This window comes from Aythya fuligula, chromosome 13, assembly GCF_009819795.1.
Source record: "Aythya fuligula isolate bAytFul2 chromosome 13, bAytFul2.pri, whole genome shotgun sequence".
Lineage (NCBI taxonomy): Eukaryota > Metazoa > Chordata > Aves > Anseriformes > Anatidae > Aythya > Aythya fuligula.
The window spans coordinates 4,832,235-4,858,555 of record NC_045571.1 but is presented as its reverse complement, the minus strand read 5'-3'; the positions used below and the strand labels follow the sequence as shown (position 1 = coordinate 4,858,555).

The window sequence follows — 26,321 nt, the reverse complement described above, 5'->3', positions numbered from 1 at the left end:
TGATTAAAAGTTATGTTTTTGACTTTCAGATCAGTTAAGAGTAAACATCCCAACTTTAACTGAGAATAAAATAAAAGCCCGCACATTATTATAACCCGTACAAATCTTTATTTCAGCAGTTTAAAGACTTTCGTTCCATGGATTATGAATGGTAATCTCAAGTATAGAATGGAAGCTGAGTAGAAAAAAGTTTAGATCATCAGTTCAAGTGTTATTTTCACCTTTTCAACTTGTTTCTAAACAGGACAACTTTTTAACACTTGATTAATGACAGCAAAATACCTTCTGCCCCACACTTACTTCTTCTGCAATACATCCGCAATATTAATTACTAATAAATTTACTTTAACTCATATTACTTTTTTACTCATACCATTTAATGAAATCAAAACAGAACATATAATTTCATTGAGAAAAAACAAAAACAAAAACCAAAAAACTTCTACCTCAGTTATGTTTTTTTATTTTCCTCAAGCATCAGAATGTGATTTACCTGCAACTCCATGTAAGTTGTGCAGAATGTTGAAATAGAAGTGTATGGCACAGATAAAGCTCATACGTAGCTCATACAATTTTGATTTTGGAATCAGCAAAGAGTTTCAAAACCAAATCAGCTGCTTTTTGCTACTTTGTAGAAAGTCCTGAAAAACAGCAAAGAGAATTTATGAGGAAAATTCTTTCTCAAGAATAGCAGACAGGCGCAGAAACCCATTCTTCCCCTCAGGTAGGGGATAGGTGAGCTCCCTTCCTCAAAGACGCTCTAAAACAGAAATTCAGATTTGGCCACACACTAAACTAAATACATCACTTCAGAATACCTTCACTAACACAGTAAAAGGAAAAAAAAAAAAAAGTCAGAACTTTATTTCTGATTCCTAGCTTGCCGTTCAAGACACCAATACTTCTCTTTGGCTCACTTCTGACTTACAGGAGGGGACTAATTTAAGTGCTTAAACTTTAAAATTAAACGCTTAAATTGTAGACTTCACAATAATCACCTGCATACAGGTGAGAACAGTCTGAGATGTTCTTTTACTCGCTTCTCAACAAAAATTTAAAAGAAAAAAAAAGAAAAAAGAAAGAGAAAGAGAATCGTTTGAAAATAATATTTGAAAACAGTATTTTCGTCGGCAACCCGCTGAAACGCCTCCGCCGCTCTAACTCCCCCTCAGCCTCACCTCGCGCCCCGCTGCGAAAAGGCGGGAAGGGCGCGCGCCGCCTCACGGCCGCCACCACACCTGAGGCGCCGGGCTCGGCGCCAGTGCGCCTGCGCGCCCGCCTCTCCCCCCCCCCCTCCCGCCCGGAGGAGCACTGCGCATGCGCGCGGCCGGTCCGCGCCGGGGGTGGGCTGGCGATGAGCGTGCTGCTGCCCAACATGGCGGACTTCGACACCATCTACGAGCTGGAGGAGGAGGAGGAGGAGGAGGGGGAGGAAGGAGAGGAGGAGTCCGGGCCCGTGGTGCGCAGCCAGGAGCTGCCCCGGCCCCGCGATGCGCCGGATCCCGTGGCGGTACGGGGCGCCGGGCACATCACCGTGTAAGGAGGGGGGGCGGCCTGAGGGGATGGGGGCAGCCTGAGGGGGCTGTGAGGGGACAGGGGCGGTGTGAGGGGACAGGGGGCAGCCTGAGGGGGCTGTGAGGGGATATGGGGGGTGTGAGGGGACAGGGGGCAGCCTGAGGGGCAGGGGACTGCCTGTGGGGGCTGTGAGGGGACAGGGGCGGTGTGAGGGGACAGGGGGCTGCCTGAGGGGATAGGGGCAAGCCTGAGAAGGCAGGGGCCAGCCTGGGGGGGCAGGGGGTGAGGAGGAGCCGGGCCCCAGCCATGCACCCCCCTGGCTGTGTGAGGGGGGAGCTGTGAGGGGCCGCTGCCCTCCGCCCCGCTGGGCCCAGCCGTGGTGGTCCTGGGGCTCCCTCCTCTGTTTTCTGTCAGAACCAAGGGAAACCCGCACGGTGCTGGGCCCAGCCCAAAGGTTTGTGCGCTGTTGGAGGGATTGTACCGTAACCCTTCTCTGTCACAGCGGAGCCACGGAGTCCCCGTGCTGCACTGCAGAGGAGGCACGTGGCTGTGTTGTAATTTATCTCCAAAGTTAGTTGCGTGTTTTGTTGGGTTTAAGCAGTTTTTGTCATTGGGATGTAACGAGAGCTGCAGTGTGTTCTGCTCACAGAAACTGGTGGGACGCAGGATGAACAAACTGACATAAAGATGCAAAGTTTGCTTAATTTTGGTTTTGTTTTTCTCGCTATTCCTACTCCAACAAGTGGAGGAATTAGTATAACAAAATACAGCCACAACAGCTCAGTGGTGGCTATGTTCCTTTACATGACAAGGAGGGAGGTACCAGAACTTGTATCGCAGACATCCATCAAGCTTGTGTTGCTTTGGGTCTGTCTTTGGACTGCATAAAAGAATGCACATTTCTCTCTGTGAATAGGTGCAGTGTGATCTAGCTTTCTGCAGCAAAGCTCTAGGTGGGGAAGGCTCTCTCATCCTAAGAGAACTAATGTTGGATTTGGTACGGTGTCTGTCATGTAAGTCTAAATCAGGTTTGCATTGAGCTAGTGCCAGTGGGTAGCTGCTGTGCTGCACCGCAGTGTGCTTGCTTGTGTTGATGGAGTTTTCATTCAGACCTGACCCCACAGAGCATGCGGCCTAACTAAAGGAGGGATGTAACAAGCAAAATGCTCAGAATAGCACCTACCCGTTTATTAGCTCTCTGTCTTTGAGCACTAAACAGAAAAACATTACACACCTCTTTGCTTTGTCTTCTGTGATGCTTTTTGTGTATTAGTGATGGTACTTAAAGCTCTTCTGGGGCTCCAGCATCTTTTGGGGATGGGCGGGAGCATCTCCAAGAGCTGTCAACTAATGATATCTACATCAAAAGAAAGTAATAATTTTAAGCGATGGGGGAGACATGAGCTAGAATGTATGCCCTGAATTCTCATCCACCTTACTTTCCCTTTCTTCTACTCCTCCTAGGTTTCTTGTAACAGATATACCTGCCTGCTGGTAGAAGGCAGCTTTTCTTTCATCAGTTCATGGCATCATTTAAAAAAAAAATCTCCTTGAACTAGTAAAAACAGTTAGTGGACATTATCAGTTAAAATGGGAAAAAAAAAAAAAAAAACTGGACACTATAGTATATAATCCTAACCTCCTTAATAAATGGGGAATATTTGGCTTCCTAAAAAGAGTTTCTGGTTATCAGTGTGTACCCGCTCTGAAATTCTGTCACTGTCCGATCACACAGATGCTGCTGCTTTTGAAATCAGTTGGCTTCAGGAGCAACCTGCTCTGCTTGCTGAAGTGAGAGACATGTCGTTCAGTAAAACTTGTGTTTGTTTTCTGAGCCTGTCTAGAATGTTGCTAATAAAAAATTCTGTCCTGACAGAAGTCAGACACTCTTTTTAAATAAAGGGAAAAAAGGGAGAAAGAAAGAAAAGCAGTTACTTAAAGAGAAGACAATGCCGTTGTTTTGTTTCAGATGCCTTCTGTTCCTCATCTGACACTGGCCTGCTTGGATACCCTTGTTCTACGTAGAAGGGATGTTCTCTGATTCCAGGGTCATCTTCTGGTCCAGCTTTCCATGGGCATTCCTCTTAAATACTTCCAAAGTACTAGATTCAAATTATGTACTAGTTTGTTGCATGAGAGTTTTTATTCCTGTAGCCTTGTCAGTGAGCTTCTGACCCTAACACAGTTACACTGCAGTATCCAGCTATTTGAAATATAAATTCCAGGAATCGCTTTAGTAAGATCTTGCTTTTTCCACTGACTGTTTTGCTAACCCTTCACCTCTGTGCATGGTAAGAGTGACTGTGTAAAATGTATTTGTTTTGTTTTTCTCACAGTGTTTGTGAAAGCAGGTAGCAAAACTTATGCTCATCTCGTTCAGTGCTCTTTCACTCTGGAAGATTCTAGCTTTAAAAACAAAAAAAAAACTAAGCATCATAGTTACTGTTTTCAGCAAGCTTTTGAATTTTAGCACAGAGGAATTACTGTGACGTAGTGAATGTCTTTTCTTTGCCACTGAAATTCCGTGCAAGTTTGTTGTTTCTTGCATAGCAGTGTTGCTTTGATGGCGTGTCAGAATATCTCAGCATAAACGTTTTTAGTGAAGACTGAGTCATATGCCCACCAGAGCAGCAGCAGTAACTTCCAAAAACATAGCAGTAAACAAATGCCAACTTAGTTATGAGTTTTATTTTTTCTGACATACTGTTTTTCCACATCATTAAGCATATGGGGAGGGATAGTAATGAGGTAATGAAACAGCCATTAAACATCTTTTTGCCCTTAGCATTCAGCTTGTGATTCCTGCTTAAGTCTGCAAACTTTCAATTGTTGGGTACAAGTTAAGTTTTATTCTTCCATTATGTTTCCTATAGGAGTGCACCAGGGATCCACAGTCAAGGCGCTGATGAAAAGCGTGTTGTCGTGAATTAGGGAAGAGCCAGGTGCATTTAGTTGTGATAAGACATTTGGTTGTTGTCTTCTCTTACTCCCAAGCTACACATCTTCCACGTATTTTAAATACCAAATGACCTCAGCCTACCAGTAGTTACAAGTTAGTTCTCCAGAGTATCATCCCTGAGAAAAGACACCTTTTAGTTGTTGGGTTGGTGGGTTTTTTTTTGGCTTCATAGGACAGGGCCGTAGACTAGACAGAAAAATTTCAGCTGAGGGCTGTTGATGAATGTCATCTTTACTTGTATGGAGTTGTACATGTGATCTGAGTTCATCTGTTCAAGATAAGTTAATCTTAAACTGAATTAGGTGTGGGGAAAGGACCCATGGAGAAAGGAGACTGCAGAGCCTATCCTAGGAGAGTTGATTAAATGGGTTTAGCGTGTGTAGTCTAGTAAAACTGGTAACCATCTGTAAGTAACGAGTGGGACAAACAAGAATGAAGGGCTATTTCTATCAAAATGACCAAAAAAAAAAAAAAAAGTGAAACATCTGTAAATAAAAGAAAGTGCTTTCCTGAATATTTCAGTTGCAGTTCTGGGGACTGAAGACCTCACTTCCTGATAATGCTTTGTGAGGAGCTCTAATGGGATACCTGTTGCAGCTGGGGCTTGCAAGTGATGATTCAGGGTGTTCCTTTCAGGCTTTAATTTGTGAGGGACTTAGGGCAGCTGCCTAGGAGAAGCTGTGTTCCCTCCGCTTTGCAAATGGGGAAAATGATGTGATGGGGCTTTTCTCAGGTGATACTTTTAAACAGGGAAAGAGAGAGAGCATGTGACAGCAGAAACTGATGTCATCCTGGTTCTGTTCCAGCGGTGGTGCCCGTAGGTAGCAATGCCAAACTGCAACTGAAGTATCTGGGTGACTTAGGTGAATTTCTAAACATTGGGTCTTGTGCAGCTTAAATCAAGAACTCAAGAGAGCGTACCCAGGAATAAATATGATGCCTTAAATACTTGAAAGGGCAGGCACTGCCCTTCATTTTGCATAGTAATTTGTAAACATACTGAATTTTAGAAGACATATAGGCAAAGTCCTGCTAGATCAATCTTTGCTGTGCATTAATCTGTTGTAGAACGTCTATGTTATCTCTTAATCAAGACTTTGTCTTTTATTAAACATTAATGTGAAAAAAAACTTTAGTACTTTTTCATAGATGCTCACAAAGCTCTAGAACTGTGTAATGTTCTGCTTTTACCATTGCTCTAAGAAAAGCTATTTTTTATTTGGCTCTTGAGTCTTTGCCCCCCGTCTAATATGAGTTTAATCCTTCTCAACTATGTGGTAAATCATCAAGACGCTTAGCTTGTAAAACCTCTGGAAATACTTCAGTAAATCTGTGTTAAAGCCGTCAGTGATGCTGCCTAAATGTGATATAGGGTAGCATAATTCTGTCTTCAGTATGCTCCAGGCCTTTGATACTCTTCTAGCCACTTGCGGGTGTCAGTGTAAAATAGATGCATTTCTGTAACTGAGGTTTCTTGGTTGTGTTATAACTGAATGGAATATTTTGCAACTGATAAAAGGGTTGCTGTTTTTATATGGTTCAGGACATTATCAGCCTTCAAATTTAACCCAATAAAATCCTCTGTGCTATAATGTTCTTAATAGATCTAAACCAGAAAGCACTAACCTATTTTATTCTAGGGGGAAATTGGTAGTGCAGTGGCAATCTTATTGAGTGTATCTGTGACAGTGAGATGAAAGATGCTGCCTATGGCTCGGAAAGTTTTTGAACCGTTTGAAGGCCTGAAGGCTGTTCTGGGGAAATGGCATGGTGGACCTTTGGCATGATCTTGTGGAATTAGCCTGCTATATGGGTAAATAATTCTACAGTCTTACCTGAACTTTCCAGTAGTTCATTTATTATATAGTTACTCCATTGCTAATTGCTAAAACTTCATCATTTCAGGTAGTTTCACTGCCAATAAACAGAAAAGTCAGTATTCCTCAAGAAGAAGCTCATGTATATGCTTCATATAGTTGTTAGTGTTTTCTGTATTTTTTTAAAACTGAAAAGACTTCCTTACTAGATTAACTCAGAAGATTTCATCCTAAAAAAAAAAAAGACAACAAAAAAAAAAACTACAAAATGTGGAAGCCAACCTGCAGATGATATTGACAGAAAATGGAAATGTGCTTATACTAGTAACCTTTGTGCATGCCTAAAACCTTTGTGTTTTTACTGCTTGCATTTGTAGCACTAGTTTAAAATCACAGCTTTAGCGTTCGCTTGGATGTGCTGTGCTGGTGTTCAGTTCAGGCACGTTGACTTCTAGAAAATTTGTGATGAAGACATTGAATAAAAGCAACACAAATGGATGGTGATTGGTTGTAGTGCTTAGGGCAGCTTAGGAGACAAAGGCTGATGAATGCTTTAGTGAAGGTCTCAGCTTTGTGTTTTTTTAATGTTTCCACAAATAGTGCTCCAATGTGCTGTTTTTTCCAAGTGTCAAGGCTCTAGCTTAAATTAGCCATTGAAGATCTCTGTTAGATGTCACTAGCATCATTGATGAACATTTTAGTTAGCTTTACTGGGTTTCTATAGACAGCACAACTTACCGTGCTTCTCTCTTCTTGAAGGTTTATTTTTCATGTCATTGCAAAGCAAGTTACATTGCCAGGCCTAGGTATCTGAATTATTTCTGGGTGCGCATGAGTACGTATGTATCAGGTAATGGCAGAGGACTGACGTTTGGCATCCTTACTGGTGACCAGTAAAAAGCAATTAAGGTGTCAGTTTGCCTCTAAACACTCTCCCCAGAAGGTTTGGTTCTACAGTAATTACTACAGTACCAAACATATTCATGCTTTTCTTTTTGGCTGTGATCTTTTTTTTTTTTTTTTTTTTTTTTTTAACAAAAATATTCAGGAAATGATTTAGCAAGGTTGACAGAACTTGGTGTACAATGTATTTAACTTTTATGGACTTGACAGTAAGCTTTGCTCAAATATAGAGATAGCTGAGAGGCTAGGTGTTGTTATTCTGTTAAACTTCTGAATTGCAAAGGTTAAAAACTTCCAAGGAGATGGAGAGAATGGGTGATTTTCGTTCCAGAGCAGCTAGCAGGTATGGCATCAGAGCTTAGTTAATTTCTTGCTTCCATGCATGCTTCAAATACAGTAAAAAAGCCAGGTCAGCCATCAGTATCCTGCTGACCTACAAAAGGAGCTTTTGGAAATATCAGATGGTTTGGTAGATGTGTGAAGTTCCTAAACTCTGGAAAAAAGTTCATAAATTCTGGAAAACTTTGGTCTAGCTGTCTGTCACTCGTCACCAGGAAGCCTTACCTCATGCTCAGTAACAGCGCTTCACTGGAGAAGAGCCACCATTAACAGTGTTGCCTAAGATTTAATTTTCTTGAAGTTCATAGTTGGTTTTAAACTGCTCGATGTGTAGACCCTTGCATATTTTGCATGAGAGTTTAACTCAGAGCAAACCCTTTTTTTTAATTGTACAATTGTAAACTTTCTAAGAAGGGTTCCTTTATAACTAGCTTTATCTGTTGCATGTGAATAAATTGCATGAATTAAAAAATAGCAGTAGAAGGATTATCAAACCTAGTAAAAGTGGAATTTAATAGGTGGAGGTTTTTGCTTCCTTTCTTTAAGGAAGCAAAAATGGAAACTTACTGCCATCAATTGTAAAAGAACTTTTCTGCTTTTAGTGGCTTGAAGGTTTTAAAGTAAAGCTCCGAGCTGTATTTCTTTGTCTTATGAATGATATAGAAGATCTGATATAAACATAGATTGAAAGCTCGTGAAATAAAGTAAATGTAAGGGCAAAAGAAATAGTTTTTCTTTTTAAAATGCAACATCTATTACATTTTTTATTAAGGGAACCAAAATAAGTTAGGTGGAATATATTTTGTTTGTCTCTTTTGTTTTCAAGGTTTGGCTTGAGCAACAAGTTTGATACAGAATTTCCTTCTGTTCTGACAGGGAAGGTAAGTGTGAGATTAAACTGTTCTTTTAAATGGAAAGATGCAGTGCCTCCAGTGGCTTCTGTGTTACAAATACATGCTCCTGAACCCAGACAAAACTGGTGGCAGGCCAGCACTGCGCTGAGGACTGTTAAATTTAACTTTGTCTTGTATGGAATAGCTGGTCAATGACCAGTCCCTACAGAAAAAAATAACTTGCAATGATTGTTGTCTTTATTGATGATCTAAATATGGCATCATACTGCTTTCATGCAGGCAGTCTGCATGAAAGCAAAACTCTTACCCTTGCTTTATAGGTGCCTGGAGTTTGTGCTGCTTCTGGCAAGTTAAACTAGACCTTTTTACAATGTGTCTGTCAAGCCTTGAGTTCATTTTTAGAGAGATCTCTGGAAGAGAATTTGTTTTATCTGAAGCATAAAGGAACAAAACATGATGGTGTTAAGCATTAAAGGTACAAGTTGAGTAGGTTTTTTAGGACATTTTCAAAAATACACTAATTATTTCATTCTGAAAATTGGTGGTGACAAGTCTCGATTTCTCTGCAGTTTTGTTCTGTTTCTAAATGCAAGTTTAATAGATACTCATTTGTAGCTATTAATGAAATCTTTTAACAAAATTCTCTGCTGTTTTATTTTCATAATTGTGTATTTTTGAGGCTTTTTAATTTTGGAATATTTTTCCTTTTGACTGTTTTAGTCTCTAGTGCTTTTCCTGTGCTTTGTTTTGTGGTCCCCTTGTGCATTTTTTCCAGAATTTGTGAGAAAAAGATACTCAGCTTTTACTGCTTCCTCCAATGACATACCATACAGCTGCAGCTTCACAGTCCCTGCAGCCTAACTTGCAGTAGCTGTTGAGTCACAATACGTTGAAATGCAGCCGGAGGCTGTGGCATCTTCCCTCCTTCGTTGGCATCTCCTGGTGCTGCCAAATCCATCTGGGGGTTTCCTCCCTTGTTTTCACCCCTGAGCCTAACAAGTAAAATACTCGTGTTCAGTTTGTCCAACACTTTTGACAGCAGTCCAACTGTTGTTTGAAAAGGTTGTTAAAAGACAACCTGGGAACCCTGGCCGTATTTCAGAACCTCACTGGGCTCAAAAGGATGCATATTCCTGACTTAATAGTGCCTAGTGTGAAGGCCAGTGATAACACCATCTCCGTCTCGATACTTGGCATTTCTAAGGTTTATTTTCCAGAAAGCACTTTCAGGTCACTGAAAAACCATGGAATACTCTGGAAATAAGTTTTCATGTTCTTTTAATCAAGTGGTAGTTTTCCTTAAGTAAGCACAGCAGGAAAGCAGGAAATGTCAGAATTAGATTGGATGATTATTTCATCTTTTTATTTCTGTTTCTCTCTTAAAATGTGTGTGTATTTAAAAAGAAGAAAAAGGGGGGGGGGGGGGGCGGACATGACCCTCTGCTTTCTAACACAAGCGTCAATGCCTGCCACATTTTCCACTCTGTTGTCTTCCTGTTAAATAAACAGTGAACAATTGACTTTACTACAGGATCTATAACGAAAGTTTAAATTAAAGTTCAGCTGACTGCATGAACTTAATTTAGCAAAGAGAAAAGAGGATGTTCTTTTCTGGGCTTACCTGGGTTTACCCTTCTTGTTCTATAGGTCTAATCAGTGACAGCAGAAATCACATGAGCTTGGTGTATGGAGATCACTTGGTGTGTAGAGATGCTTCTTCTGTTGAGATATCCCGATACCTCTTTTTATATGTGGATTTGAGGGGCTTCTTGAGAAAGATGACTTTGAAAATAATTTGTTTCCATTTTGCAAGGGGAAAGCACCAATCAAATGAGGTAGTAAACAATTTTTTTCCTTAGGGCTTGCCACATGCTCTTGTGAAAGATAATAAAAGCCACAGCTGTGGGTTGTTTGGTTTTTAATACTTTCCTAAATTGCAAAAAAATGAATAATTGCTTCTTCCTCTGGTTATGGCAGTCAATCACCTTTACCACTACTGGAAATGAAAACTCAGATTTTTCCAGTAAGTGTTCTTCAAATACCCTGATTAATAATTCATAGTAATAAGCATTGCGGTCAACTGATGTGTCACTTTAATGTCTTTTCTTTTTCTTAAAGTACAAATGTTTACTTTTTATGAAATAACAATTTATGAATAACATAGTGGCTGTTTATATTAACAATTTTTTCATAAAATGTTTCTGGTAAGCCCACATTAGTACATAGCTAATATAAGGTTATGTCCTACTGTATTCACAATGTCCATGTAACATTCAGTTTAATGACTTTGTTGTCCACTGTGAATTGATACTAATAATATACCCCTAGCTGCTAATAACGTGTACATGGAGCCATTAGGCACAGTTGATAGACTTCCCTATGATGCTGTTTTTCTTGTAGATTTTCATCTTCTATTTAACAGATTTTTAAACAAGGGATGGAAATTTTATCCTATGCGGGTTAAAAATCCTAAATAGATAAAACTGCCTGGCTAAACTTTTTTTCCAGAAACACTGCTTAGATTTACGCCACTGTGTAGTCTTAAGAATTTACTTGTTTCATGACTCTCAGTTTGCCCTTTAATGTAATGATGATAGTAAACCTCACACTATTTTTTAAATTTATTTATTTATTTTAATATGAAATACCCCTTCTTCTTCACCCATCTTCCCTTCTTACTCCTTCTCATCTTTTACAAATTTTGGATAGTTATAAATTAGCCTAGAACTAAGATTTATGCAAGTACATCCTGAGTGTTTGAGTAGATGTATATATTTGAGGAAAATATACCTGGAAATATACCTGGAAAGTTAAACAATAAAGAAAATACCAAGTAGGTCAAATATTGGATCTTGCTAATTCAACTTGAATGACTTGCTTCTTATCCTGTTAGGTAAATATGTATTGGTTTATAAATACAGAGCTGGGCTTTCAGAGAGTGCATTCTTTTTAACAAAATCTTGTAAGAAAAGTTCTAATTTACTCAATACAGAGGTAATATTTAACTTGTAATAATGTGGTTGGACTTTGGCCTAAATTTAAATTCTGGCTAAATTCAAATTCAGTGTGCTACGATTTTATAGAGTTGCAAATTCTTTTAGAACAGGCTTTTAAGTTATGCTTTCAGAGCAGCTTGATTAGTAGCTGTTCCAAAACGAAGCATACCTTCTAGTTCTTAAAGTTTAGATGGTTCCTTTGCTGCCAAGAATTTTAAACCTAGCTTTAAAAAATATTCTTCGTGATATATGGTGTGTTAGTGAACAATGCTCCAGGTGACAAGAAAATGATGGAGCCAGCGAACCTTAAGAAAGCAAGTGGAGCTTCCTGCCCTGATCTTAAAACAATAAGGGTCCTATACAGAGGTAACTGTGCAATGCAGGGAAATGTAAGCCATAAAATGTGCTCTTGGTATTGTGATCCCATTGCAACATGTGATTGATAGGGTTTGTGATCATGGTGATTGAAGGAGAAAGATCAGGCCTGCTGGGCTTTGCTTTCTTCCTGTGTTTGTAGATTCTCTTGCATCCTGTTGTAAAATATTATGACACCCTCTCCTTCCCTTTTATGTTTTTTTTTTTCCCCCTTAAAGACCTAAAAGGAGCTAATGTCTCTTTACAAGGTGTACTGCACAGCCAGGAGCTATGTACTTATCTCGTTCTTTTCAAGACTCAAACAGAAACTTTCCAAGGGACTTCCCAAAAATACTCAAAACTGGACTTTTAGTGGGCTTTCTTTGCACAAGAGGCACTGTTCATTCTGTTTGAAGTAGTTCGGTCATTTCATATTAACCTATATTTGCAAGAAAGACAAAATTTAAAATTATGTCCAAAAATCAACAAAATTCTTCTGTGACAGTTTCATCTGAAAACCATTTTCTTATTAAATTAATACAATGTTATTTTATTTACAGATATTTTACTCTTCATCACTGCATAACAATGCTTAATTGTTACTGAGCTGGAAGCCCAGAGGAACAAAACTGTTTTGCTTTTGTTTATCACAGAATGAAACTTATCATGGTCACTGCTTCCTTTAGCTTCAAATGAAGATGCATTGACAAATGGACAAATATATTTTGTGATTAAGCTTCTTAAAGGAAGTAATAAATCCTGTAGATTAGGTTAGCTGAAGCAGTCTTTATTAATTCCATCTCATGATGCAGCTAAGAGAGTAATTGGCGCATTAGCAGGTAGTAGTGGTGCTTTGATAATACTGTTTTAAGTAAGTAGCACACCGAAGTATCTGAAGTAGAAATCTGTATTTCTTGGAGGCATCTAAAATTGGTTTCTAGTTTAGCCATTTGCAGTGCTGGGTTCTACTGGAACAAGAATACATCAGGAATGTTCTTACTTAGCAGCATCAGGCTGTTACACTGATATGACCAGTGCCTTAGAAGTGGCAGAGAAGTAGAGAACCTCACTGTGGCAGTGTTTTCCTGTTAGGTTCTTAATTTTTCTGCCAGCTGTGATCTGGTTGTCTTCATTTCATGTTGGATGTTATCACTGATGATAAGGTTTCCTGCTGATAAATTGAACTCTGGATTGTGCAAATGCATTCTCTTCAGTAGGTTTGTACAGCTGTATTTGGGGGTGAAATGCGGTGTTGTCAAGGTCCAGTCAACTTTGTGACTGCAAGAAAAGGGAACATTCTCTTTTTGTAGTAAAATTCACTGCACAAGTGCTAAAGGAGTCAAGAAAAAAGTTATCTTTCAAATAAATAGATAGGATGACACATGTACAAATTTCAAGATTTACTAAAGGTGTATATGTTAGGACCATAGTTACATGTAAATTTCCTTAAGAATCAAGGATACCAATTTGTTCAAATGCATCATCTCAGTTTACTTGTAAACAAGTCTGACTGCAGGAGCTGTGCAATGTCACTTGTGCAGCATACAACCAACCCGATAGGACTATGCTACAAAACTTGCTCCCACCTTGAAGGTGAAATGGTCTTACTCACATGTACCCACACCCGTTGGATGTTTGTGGCATCCTGAATATAAGAGCTGCCATTGGCAGAGAGCTGCAAAACCTTTTGTTTCAGATGCTTCAAGCTACGAGCTAAGTTTCTGTATCACAATATGATTTTTTCCTGTTCATTGAAAATGTCCCAATGTATGGGATCACTGCTTGTTTCGCTGATTATTATTTTTTTAAACTAGTACTTTTGTCGCAAATGTATTTAAATATTGATGTTTCTTTTAGGCTAAAGAAAATTTTTGGACTTGCTCCATTTGTTTGTGTAAAAAGAAATAAAATAAAATCTTTTCAATACTGAGGAAAGGAATTAAGTCTGTATAATTGCATAAGAAATAGTTGCTGCGTATTTATTCCTGCTATAAAATAATCACAATGTTAAATGATGTTTGTATGGTACTAGCTGTAGGCCTGGCTAGCGTACAAACCCAGAAGACCTCTGACTCTATACTGCATGGTGATCTGAATGGCTAGGAAACAGATGTTGTATTTACTTACTCCCTTTCCTTCAATGCTTTAATAAATTTAGCTCTTGTGAATAGGCGGAGGTAGCAGAATCAGATCCTCGCCACTTCCTGTCTGCTGGTTTTGCTTCTTTAGTGAAAGGAGTCATTGTCATAAAAGCTTTTTTTTTTTTTTTTTTTTATCCTCCCTGCTCGCAGAATTAAATTGAGCGGAGTTGGGCTTGGTGGTTGGAAGGATTATGCAGAAGTTGAACAGCTTTGTATACAGGCTAATCCCAGGGAGAGGGTTCTTCAGCATGGCAAGTAGTTAGGAAAGAAGTTTTCTTTTGGAGTTGTTGTGCCTGACTGTTCAAGTTTGTTGAAGTTGGATCTGATTATTCTGCTTCGAGCAGCCGAACCCTGGATTGTGTTCTGGTTAAGAGTGTCATCCTGGAGTCAAGTTTGGTCTAATACCATGATCCACGTTTGACTTGTCAGATTGAAGTTATTTAGGTAAGGTAGAGAGATGACAGATGCGGGGCATGTGGGTAGGCGAGTGTTCTCACTTTTAAGATATGCTACCATCAGAGAAAGCTTATTTTTGATAGTTGATGCAGTTTTCCACTGTGACTCTGCAGTGGCAACATACAGAAAATACTCCTCTGAGTAGACTCGGCTGAATATTTCTTAAGTTGTTTTTTCAACAGCTAGGCTTTATTCATAATCACATACAAAATGTGCTTTTTATCCTTGAATGTAATAGGCTACGTGATGTTCTGGGCTTTCCTTCTCAGGGAGAAACCACAAGTAAAGTTGCAGGCCTGTGTCTGTGTGGACCACATCAGAAATTTGTGTTCCACCTTCACCCAGGCACAGTGTAGACTTGCATTGGTATGAAAGTATTTTGGACGATATCATCCTTTTTTCCTGTTTCAAACAACAGTGTTTTTACTACAAAGTAACTACATATTACTACTTGTTCCCTTGGAAACCAGATATCCTTCATTCATTCTTTCTTTTTTTTTTTTTCTCTTTTTTTTTTGTGGTCAGTGTAGCCAGTGCATATGTTGCACACTTTCTTCGGGGCCAACGTGTTATCAAGACAACTGATTTATTAATGGTACAACCAATATGGGTGAGGCTGCTCATCTAAACTATGTTGAGCTTTTTTTAATGTAAGGTTTTGCAAAGCATGCATTGTAAATGAATTGGGTTTTGGAAAGTGACTTTTCATACCCCCTGTGTGACCAGTGTTTTAGAAGATGGGGGTCATACTGCATAACAGCGTTACGTTTCATTTACATTTTAATCTGTACAGACAGTTTTTGAGAAAATACCCATGTAGTGGCTTTCCTCTGAAGTTTAGTGCTTCTGTTGCAGGTTGCTCCAGAAGAATTCAAGACCAGCATCAGTCGTGTAAACGCTTGTTTAAGAAAAAATCTCCCTGTCAATGTAAAATGGCTGCTCTGTGGCTGTCTGTGCTGCTGCTGCACACTGGGCTGTAGCCTGTGGCCTGTAGTCTGTCTTAACAAAAGAGTAAGTACATCTTTCATTTGTCCTATTCTCTTTATTTTGCAATTACTGAGAACATTAAATCATGTTTAATAGTATCATCTCTGTTCCAAACTCCTTTTATCTCACTTGCATTCAAAGCTTATTCCATTTTCCATGCCTTAGAAAATAGAAAAAATACATTTGTTAATGAAGTAAATGATACCAAATTGCTAATAGGATTAGCTACACCTTAGATTACCACATTCAAACTCACTTAAAAGAACAGTGTGTACTATATGGTAACCTAAACTTTCATGATTTTTAAAGCTCTAAAAATTGAATTGTGTGCAAAACTAGACATTGACCCTCAAAGGTTGCATGAACTGGAATGAAAACTTACTTTTCTCTTCTCTCCCCTCTTCCAGATAGTTATTTTTACAATCAAACTAACTTTTTTTATTTGTAATAAATACCATAACATTTCTGAGCTGTGGCTTATTTAACTTACTTTACTGTGCTCTTTCTGTTAAGAATAAACAGAAATTCATTTTCCATTCTGGAAGTTTAAAGAGTTCCTTTTTTTCCTTCAGCAGAACAGCTCCAAAGTAATACACCAAAGTAATGATGCTTCTTAAAAGCACTGTGTCAGTATCAAGCAAGCATGATCCTAATTGCTTCTGTGGTTTACATTTAGAATAGCTTTATCACAGCAACAAATGTTTTGGAAATACATAAATAGGTATAGTGTAATGATATTCTCTGTAGTTGTATACTTTGTAAGACTTGTAAGCCATAAAACTTTATTGTCCACAAATGTGAATTGTGATAGTATGCGGGTGCACTGTGAGGGGAAAAAAAAGCACAACTGCTCACTTTTCAATTTAAATATAGGAAAATATCTGTTAAAATAGATATTTTAACAGTTTAAATATTTTTTTAAACAGTTTCAATTTTTAACTGTTTAAATAACTGTTAAAAAATAGTACTTAATGCTTTTGATACAAATGCAAAGCAAAAACAAGGACTGGATACTGCTTTTCAGAAGTGTTCTGCCAAACTTTCCAATTTTTGATTAAGAAAATAACAGTAGCATTGACTGGCTGAGGTGAAGCATACCTGTATAAGCAAAATGTAATAAATCCCATGTAAAACATTCAGGTTAGATTTTGTAGGATCCTTATATGTCCTATAGCCCTTCTGAGTGGTGAGAACTGGTGGAGGTAACTTTTTCTTTTTAAGTGGACACCAAAATTTTACAAGGGCTTAAGAAACACTTTTTGGCATCAAAAAATGAAATCTTGTCACTGAAGGCATAATATCTTCACTTGATAAACTGCTCATTATTGAATTCTATATCACTGAAAGGTTACAGGACTTAACTTACTTAAACTGCTTTTTTCTACATTGTAGAGATGTGTGCTTGAGAAATAGAGATGGAATATTTGTAGTTTTTAAAACACATTAAATATCTCCGTGGTATTAAAAAATCTAAATAAATGCCCATGTGATATTAAAATATTATTACATATAAAACATTATAAATGTTTTACATGTATAAAACATTAAAATATTTCTCAAGAGTATAAATATGCATAAAGTATATATGATGAAATTACATCACTAAGAATCAAAAGGATAAGGTGGTTCTCAGTTTTCTTTTGTGGTGGTTGAACCAGTAACAGAGCACGCACCAGCCACTCGCTCGCTCACCCCTCCAGAATGATGGGGGACAGAATCTGAAGAGCAAAAGCATCATGGGTCAAGATAAAGACAATTTAATAAGTGAGTAGAGAAACAAAGGGAAGAAAACCCAGAAGATACCAAGGCAAATCTCTTTTCACCTTCCATTCAGTCAGTCTCTTGGCAATGATGATTCCAGTTTTATTGCTGAGTTACCTGTTACCTGGTGCGGAACAGGTCAGCTCTGGTCAGCTGTTCCAGCCTCTTGCCCACCCCTGCCCTACATGCTGGGCAGGCAGAGGGAGAAAGAGAAGTCCTCGATCTGCAAGCACTGTTCAGCAAGAGCAGAACATATACTGGTGTTATCAGCATTGTTTTAGTCAGAGATCTAAAACTCAACACCATACAGGCTGCTGTGAAGAAAATTAACTCCATCGCAGCCAGTCCATGTATACCCATTCAGCAAAATGGAAAAAAAAAAAGTGAAATTCAAAACAATTGGAACAAGACACAGCATGTACTTCTTAACTCTGAGAATAGCTTCATCACTGGAATAATTTGGGTATCTCTGTATCTCTTTTAAGGAGGTGGTGCGGTTCGCATCCATTGTTAGGTTTATCAGTGAAATCAGTGAATGGAATACTATGCAGGAACTACAGTAGGTTGTCACAGTGATCTTTCTGTGACCTTAAAAATCACTGAAACTCCCCAAACATTCCCTTCTCCCCCAGTAAGTGAAATGCCTTGTTACATCTAGAAATGGGTTGCTCTGCTTGAATGAGGTTCTTAGTGTAGATACAGACCGAGGAAGCAGATATATCTTCTATCCAGGGTTTCCCCTTCATGTGTTGATGGTTGCCATGATCTTATGGACTATTGTAAGTATTGTGGAAGCTCTGAATAGAGGTATAGAAGAAGGCTTACAGTCTTCGTAGCTATAAGCCTCACTGTAAACTGGTTTTAATATTAGAGTCAAGCCTGTAATTGGACCATAGTGTAAGAAAGTTTAAAGAGCAGAACGTGAAGGTTGTATGCACTTCGGTGTCTAGGAATTGGAAAATACAGGCTCTATTATGAGCTGGAGTTCTGTGATGCTGAAATTTTTCAGTATTCAGATAACAATTTCATTAACAAAACCTGGAAACTACGTGTCTGTAAACTGTATTGTCGGTAATTGACCTGCAGAGAGTGCGGTATTCGGCCAAGAGAAGATAGGAGATATTGTTTTGTTGGCTATGGTGGACAAAAATATTACATTCAAAAGGCTCTCTTAATAACTAAAAGTGTTTTGGCAAAGTTGTAGTGCAAAGTTAACATAAAAAAAAAAAATCTTTTTTTCTTTTTTCTGAAGATCATCTGATGTTCTGGAATGGGGACTTGAAGTGAAAGGGCTTCCATTTACAATTTTTCTTTTGCTTGGTTCTGCTTCTATGAAACTAACTTACTTTAAACGATTCTTAAGCCAGAAATACAATAGTAAGATTCTTCTGGATGAGGCTGGCTACTGAACCATTCATAATACAGTTCTGACTTACTTTTTAGACTAGAAGATCAATTCAGAAGTTATTAGAATGGGAAAATAACAGACTATATCATAAGGTAAGAAAAGTTAGAGTGCTTGTTTTCTTCATGTTAAAGTAGAGTATGTTTTTTTTTTGCATGATTGACATGTAGGAATTTTACCATCTTATTATAATTCCATACTTTATACCGATCTTGTCAGTGTCTGAAATGTTTCAGATCCTAGTAATTTGATATCGCTAATTTGTGTTACATTATTATGAAAATAATGCTGTGGTATATGTTAATCCTCTAATAATTATTTTCTCAGCTTGGTTTGCACTGGAAGCTGAGTAAAAGGAAATGCGAAACTAGCAATATGATGGAGTATGTAAGTATTATTTCTGTTACTGATTTGGTATTCAATGTTACTTGGATTTTATAGAGAAACTGAAGTTACTAGGCTTTCACCTGAGTGATCTCAGAAAATCTGCAGCTGTTTGACATTTGTGAAGGCCACTTTTAAAGACTAGCCATAGCATAAATGAAGATTAGAAATTGTCACTGCTAACTTTTTCTCTTGATAACAATTCTACCTGCGTGCTGCAGGTACACTTACTTAGATCTGTGGTTTGTAACAAAGGAGACCCACCGGGACTACACACATTGGTATGATTCCCACACCGTTGCATAATTCAGCACCTTTTCTATCACCATTTATGATTACTTTGATTCAGCATTTGGGTGCAGACATGCAGCATTTTTACAGTAGTGTGACTTCTGTCTGGACCGTTGTTTTCTTATTTATTTTTTTTCTGGATCTTAGTCTTATAACGGCTTAACCAAGATAGTCCATTTAAGAGAGGAGAATTTCAAATATTTAGTGATTGTTCTATTCCGTCATCTGCTTTCTTGTGTAACCACGGAGATAGCCTAGCCTAAAGAAAAGGGATGGCTGTCCCCAAAAAGTCAAGCATCTGTAAGCTCTGTATGTCAAAGTGACTGAACCTACAGCTTTGTTACGCTGAGTAATATTCTTTTACAAGTTTAGTTTTATATACTAGCTAATGTTGCATGGAAGGTTGTTCTGAAGGTCTGACCTTGTTGATTACTGTTTTGTTCTTGTCTTTTTTTCCTCCTTCAACAGGTAATATTAATAGAATTCTTACCAAAATATCCCATATTTCGACCTGACTGAAGAACGACATTTGGTCTTTCATGTTACCTGTCATTTTCTACCCTTAGTGCCTTGTAGATGGTTTTGGAAAGAAGATGGTCTACTTTGCTGTGATTTAAAAACTGTTCTTCAGTAGAGTATCTTCCTTGCTATGTTACTTTGTTTTGTTTGAGAAAAATTTGCACATTTTTTATGTTAAAAGAGGCTTCTATGTTGCACTCTGAATTTTTAACATTAACAATAACTGATATAGTTGCCACTAGGGATCTAACATCAGTGCTGCTTAAACTTGTTCTGAGCATGCTGCCTTATTAATTTCTATATTGCTGTCCTCAAAAATGCACCCTAATGCCGTGTCATACTATATTTCATTCTAAACATCACAATCCTATAAATCCTCAGTAGAAATGTCCAGGTAAGCGTCTAGTAGTAAAGACTTTAGTATAACTTGCTTGCATAGGACTTGCAATTAACAGCACTGGTTTTGTCCTGCACTTTGCAAAATCATCATTTACATTAGGGGGTTAATTATTTCACCCACTATGGATTTGTAAATATTGACTCTTTGCATAATGTAAAGTGTGGTATGCCAAGGTTTACAGAATGTAATATAGCTCTTACTATTCTATTGCCAACTGTTTGACAGAGTTTTATTCGTTACATTTCTCATCCCTCTGATTGTACAGACCCATTCGCGTGCTGTTTTTATGGTAAAGCCATAATGAGTTTGTACATACTATCAGATGTGTAGGGCTCAGTTGCACTTTGTTTAGTAAACAGATGAAAAATGCATAGCATTTCTGTTCTGACTTTTTTTTTTGGAAAGTATTTCAGGTGTTATTTGTAGCATCTGAAATTAGAACCTTAAATACTGTTTATCTTTAAAAAAAAAAAAAAGTTGCATTTGTGAGGTAGATGGCAGCTGCTAATAGCAAAATATCCTAAAGCCTGTTCTTAAATTCAGAATACCTGGAATCCATCAATTCTCGTGAGTTTTTTTTATTTTTTTCAAAGCAGGGAAAAGAGTGTTTCATAATTGGAGATGGTCGTTACCGTGGAGAAAAAATTTGGAACAGCCAAATTGAAGATGAAGTGACAATGGTTATTTTTGTAGTGTGATAGTCCTTTCAGTGTTTTAAGGTTTAAATGATATGGCATCCTTTCTAGTGGAAATAAATTTTATCTAAATCAGAGTAGTGCTTCAAAATGTGCTGATGAGAGGAAGTGGATCAGTTGAATGGGTTCACGCATATTGCATTCAAGCACGGTCTGAAGAGCCACAAATGCCTTCACGAGGATTTTTGGACTCTTCCCTGTTTGTCTGATCTCAGGAAAGGACGTAATCATAGAAAAACTTCCTGTAATGCCTGGCCTAAGCATGACCATTTGTTAACAGCAAAGGAAAATGCAATATCACCCCTTTCCTAGATAGAAATGAGAAATAAGAGGAAAAGCAACTGTTTATCTGCAAGTTGCGACAAATACCATAAATGTCCATGCATTTCTTTGCAGCAACTTGATTCCTTGCAACATCATCCCAGGTTTCTTTTTAGTTTCAGGCTGACTTAGGATTTCCTCTGAATGTATTTGCATCTCTTCAGTATGCAATATTGTATTAAAATATAGTATTTGTAAAACCATCACATTCTAATAGCTGTAGTAGGACAGAGTCCTAGTACACAGTGTTTACAAAAGGCCAGTTTTATACGAGTTGCTACTTCAAATCAAATTTCTTGCTATTCTTACTGTACAGCCAGGGAGTATCAGACTCCAGTGCTTGCAGTAGTTTCCAGTTGCAGGCTGATGCTTCAGACTCTGTAATCTGTATACTTAGTGCAGAGGTTTCATTGGACTGGTAGATTGATGACAAACTGTTTAATTGCATTTGTAATATAATTTAATGAATAAACTACTGTGTTGTGTGAATTTAACTCAAGCTGCACCTTGCAACTCAGATTTCTATCACAAAACCATACGAAGTATTCTCTCTACTTTATTTTTTTAGGATGAGTGTTAACTGGAAGTATAGAAAATATTTAATGCCAGAAAACAGTATTGTAACACACCCGATTCTACATGCATTTCCCTTGCTAACGAGTTTTTGTTCAGTAAATGAAGGGAGCTTAGCTTGATGGAACAATGGAAGTTGCTTACTGTTATACCAGAACTTTATTAATTTCCTTTTTATGTAAGAAACTCAAGAAATCACAGCAGGTCCTTAATTTTTTCTTTTATGTGACTATATATTTCAAAATGCTCTTTTCCAACTGAGAGAAGAGGCAAGCCAAATGAGAGTTCTAGTAATTGCCAGTGGTGAATGCTGAGCAGCCTTCAGAAATCCTCTTTAGAGTCTGTGCTGACTTCATCATATTCAGTTCAAAATTTCTCAAACTGATTTGTCTCGTTTCAGTGAAATGCTGTGCCAAGTGGAGAGAATACTGTGAGTTTTCCCACTTAAGCGCGTAATACTAATTTTTAAAGTTTACATTTCAAGTACATTAATTCTGTACACGTTTCTTTGTCCTGAACTGTTAATTATATAATCTTCAAACCATGAAAGGGTCTTTTCCTTTTGTGTTTTAATAGACATTTAAATATGTGGCCATAGAGCAACTAGTAAAGGGGTGTGAGAGCCAAAACAGCAAATAACACAAGCTCCATGTTTTAATAAGATAAATTTGCATTAAAATGCAAAAACAGCACGCAGTATTATATTTGCATCTGAAAGACACAGGTTCAATAGCTCATTTAAAGATGAAGGCAGCTGTAAATACTGCTGTGAACTCTGTGCACTTCTGTTCTGCCTACAGGTTCTCTTTTTTCCTAGGCTGTCCTTTGCTTTAATATAAAAACATTCAGCAGGTAATTATATTTCATAAGACTGAAAAACTCATTTTTGACAATAAGAAGTCAGCATTTTTTGGTAGATGTATGTATGGAGGACCAATGTTAATTGGAGAAAGAACGCTTAGCAATATGAGATTGATGTTAGCAAAGTGTAATGGAAATGGTAAAGAAAGTGTCTTTACTTGTTTTTAAAAAAGGGAAAATATTGTGCAGTGAAAAAGGAGAAAGGGAACTGGTAACAGTATAGAGTGCGAGTTTGCAGCAAATTTTTAGAAGTCATTACAGAAATACTGTCTACCTAATCAGTGTTCAATTTTTCATATCAACATGTTGACACTTGCTTTTCTTTCTAGCTTGTATGTAGGAAGCACTTGGTTTTGTATCTAAGAAGTTTTTGTATGTAAGGAGTATTAAAGTATACTGATAAAGAATCAAAGTTCTTACCTATGACTCCCCACCTGCATCTGTGAAGTTGTTTTACCACAGGAAGAGGAAAGATGTGTTTTAAGGCATGCACAGACGTGTCTAGGAAGCGTGGACTCAGTTGTAGATGCATAAATTTAAAACACAAAACATCTTTGCCAAAATCTTGTGTGTTCTTGATAAATTAGAAAAAAAAAAAAAAAGACCCTATGCTTTTCTTGATAGGTACAAAACTCTGTATGCAAAAACATAGATATATGCATATTAGTGTCCCACTATGACAATTTACTACATTTACTTGTCAACACACTACCCTCAGAGCAATAAAAATGTTAAGCTATTCTCACTGAAAATAAGTTATCATTTTAAGTAACATTATGTGATTCCTCTGCCTTTTCTTGTTTTCTGCTCTTGCTGTTCTTACGATGTTGCAACATTACTTGTATTGCTTTAGGAAAGTGGTTTTGTTTAAGCTGTATGAAACTTTTTTAATTGTTCTTAACATTTTTATTCTGTTTACAAGTGAACAGCCACTTTTTTAATAGGACTTCACACCTTGAGACTTTCTTCTTTTCTTTTTTTTTTTTTTTTTTTTTTAATAAAATTCTGAACTATATTTCTACATTTTACTGCATTGGCTTGTGCCATTAAAAGAAGCTGGAAGTCAGACATGCTTAATCACTTTGAAACATTTTTCTGTAATTAAATTTAAAGATGAAAACCTCTGAGTAGTGCAATGTGTTTATGGAAACAAAATCTTTCGCGTCTCTCCCTGTAGGAGTATCTGATCGGGTGTGAGCGGAATGGCAGGTGGTGGGTTTTGTTTAAATGAGGTGTTTCTGACTTGGCCAGATCGAGTGCTTGCATTGGGGCTCCCGGTATGGTTTGGCTGGTTTAAATGACAAGACTCGGAAAACTTATGAAGGCTTTCCCAAAAAATAAACAGTAGAATGATCATGACATTTAGTCTTCCACGTGGTCTGTAAGCCAACTGAACAACCTCTGTTTTTGTAAAGATTTCTTGCAGGAGTCTCTTGCTGCCGCCTTCCTTTGATATCCAGAGCATCCGCGATACACCGCTGCAGTGTGGTGATGCTGAGCTCAGAGAACTGAGAAGAGCACAGGTTTTTGCTATTGCAGTAGCACTGCAAAGGGAGCCTAACCTGAGCATGGGTAGTGTGTTCAGGAAACAAATCACTGGTTTATGGAGAGGATCGTGAATGCAGGACAATGCAGCCTTTTGTGTGTGTTAACAGGCAAACTTTGTCGCTGTGAAAGCAGGACTTACAATTAAAGCCCTAGGTTCATCCCTGAGGGGAAATGTTGCATTCCCAAAATAGGCACGTGCAACACTTGATGTTGAAAATTGGTGTCCTCAGCTGTTTTGGACAAATACAGGAGCACCTGGGTTTACGTGCTGTTTAGGCATGTAACTGTTATTGAATATTATTTGAGAAATTTGGAGAACGTTCCTTTGTTGCTGTGCCAAATATAGGAATGTTTGGCTGAGCCATGGAGTTGATCCAATTAGGACTTAGGAGCTGTGCTTGCTTAGACTACTGCAAAGGTCCATCTTAAGAACATTTGGGATTTGGCTCCCACTTCTACTATTGGAAGGTAGTTTCAGTCCTTTTCAGTAATGAAGCTTATTATAATGTCCATGCCAATTCATTTAGAATGTTATGCGTCCTTCCTATCAGTATTGGTCATCACAAACTGTTGAAATGTTCCAGCTGAGTTCATTTTTCTAGTTAAGCTTTATAGAGACCCTTAAATCTTCTTAGTCCTCACTTGCTAGACAAAATGCTAATCTGCTTTCAAAAGCAAAATTCTGTTTCTGATCATCCTGCTTTCTTTCCATTTGCTTGCATTTATTCCAGTTCAAATTAATTTTCTTTCAATATGGGTGACTAAAAAGGATCTGGTGTTCCAGATAATGGCTAATGTCTATAGCATGGCTAATGGCACCAGGTATAGTAATGTAATAGTTTTCTCTTCTGTGAGAATAATGTGACTCATTAAACTTAAAGGATCACATTTGTTTCCTTAATGGCTCTATTGTATTTCTGATTTATAACCAGTCTGATAAATTTGGGAGTTTCTCTCTTCAGTCAATTCCAGCTAGGAGCTCCCAACAGACACTCTTGTCACTAGTCCCATCATTTCAGACTCATCGTGTGATATTTCTGTACTGTTGAATTTTGTGATGATGCTTGTTTTACACCAGCCCTCGCAGTCTGGTGGGAGCTTTTGTTGTGGCACTAGGATGCCCAGCGGTTGTGTTGAATGCCCAATTTGAGATGCTTTGAAGCCGTTCCACTTGCAGAATATAGGCTATTAGGACTTTCTGCAAACAATAGCCTTTTTAACATTCCTAAAGTTGAGTGCATAAAGTGGCTGAGAGAACTCAAATCACATATGGGCACGGCTCAGAGAGACTGCAGCGATGTGGGACACTTCAGCAGGGCAGCTCGTGAGCTTAATTCCATGCTGGTCTACATAGCTGAACGCTTCATCCTTTGTCAAAGACAAATTTAGCTTGACCCTAGAATGACTGCCATTGGACCGTGAAATCAGTAGCCACAGAGTGTCACTCCAAATCTTAATCTGAGCAAGTTTATGAAGTGCAAAGGTGTAAAGTGGAAACTGAGGAGTCAGCTGCTCTTTCCATCAAAGTATAAATTAGTTATTTTCAAATTGAATTTAATTTCTATTGAGTTTTATTTTTTAGCTCAAGTGCTGTTTTGGGACTGTCTGGGGGGAAAAAAATACCCTAAACTCTGTTAATAGGCAACAAGAGTTGTTGGCCACTGCACAGGCTGTTTGTGTGAGTGGCAATTTTCCACCAGAACATTTTTCGTTACCGCTGGCCGTGTATCACCAAGGGGCCTCGGGGCTGCTCTCAGGCTCCATGTTTTCCTGTGGAACTGTTGCCTGATTTCCAGCCCCATTGCTGTGGTGAGCATACAGCAGTGTTTCTTTCTGCCCGTAGCAGAAAATGGAGCAAGGAGGAAAGAAGAGCTGGTTAGCCTCCCTCAGACCGCTAGGAGAAGAGATGCTCCTCAGGTACTTTTTTGATGTAATATTTTGTTGTTTTTCAGTGTATGGAAAAGGCAACTTTATCAGTCTTGGATTATGACAAAAGGATAAAAGCAACTTTATCACTCTTGGAATACCATTCGAGTATGGTTGTTTTTGGTAGCATCGGTTAACGCTGGAAATCTCATCGCTGTAAGTTTCTGTGTAGCTGTGGTGGAATTAAGAGCTCTGAGGGCGGCTGATGTGCAGCCTATACCTGAACTGCGTGATTCTGTCAGAAGCTACCCCAGAGCTCAGGGCTGCAGAAGAGCAATTTTGGGGAGCTGTGGCTTGAGCCCGTAACGCGCTGTCC

The 26,321-nt window shown here is 38.3% G+C and overlaps 1 protein-coding gene across 2 annotated transcripts; it reads left to right on the top strand.

Annotated features, from left to right (window-relative positions):
* Positions 1-1,354: 1,354 nt before the first annotated feature.
* On the top strand, positions 1,355-23,515 carry CHIC1 (cysteine rich hydrophobic domain 1). Of its 2 annotated transcripts, XM_032196327.1 has the most exons (6): positions 1,355-1,536; positions 8,360-8,414; positions 15,190-15,345; positions 18,526-18,582; positions 18,815-18,874; positions 19,631-23,515. In XM_032196327.1, the coding sequence occupies exons 1-6, from the start codon at positions 1,355-1,357 to the stop codon at positions 19,679-19,681; spliced, it is 561 nt and encodes a 186-aa protein (XP_032052218.1). In that variant the 3' UTR covers positions 19,682-23,515. The 2 variants fall into 2 exon arrangements, with proteins under 2 accessions (XP_032052218.1, XP_032052219.1); XM_032196328.1 differs by lacking the exon at positions 18,815-18,874.
* Positions 23,516-26,321: the final 2,806 nt, after the last annotated feature.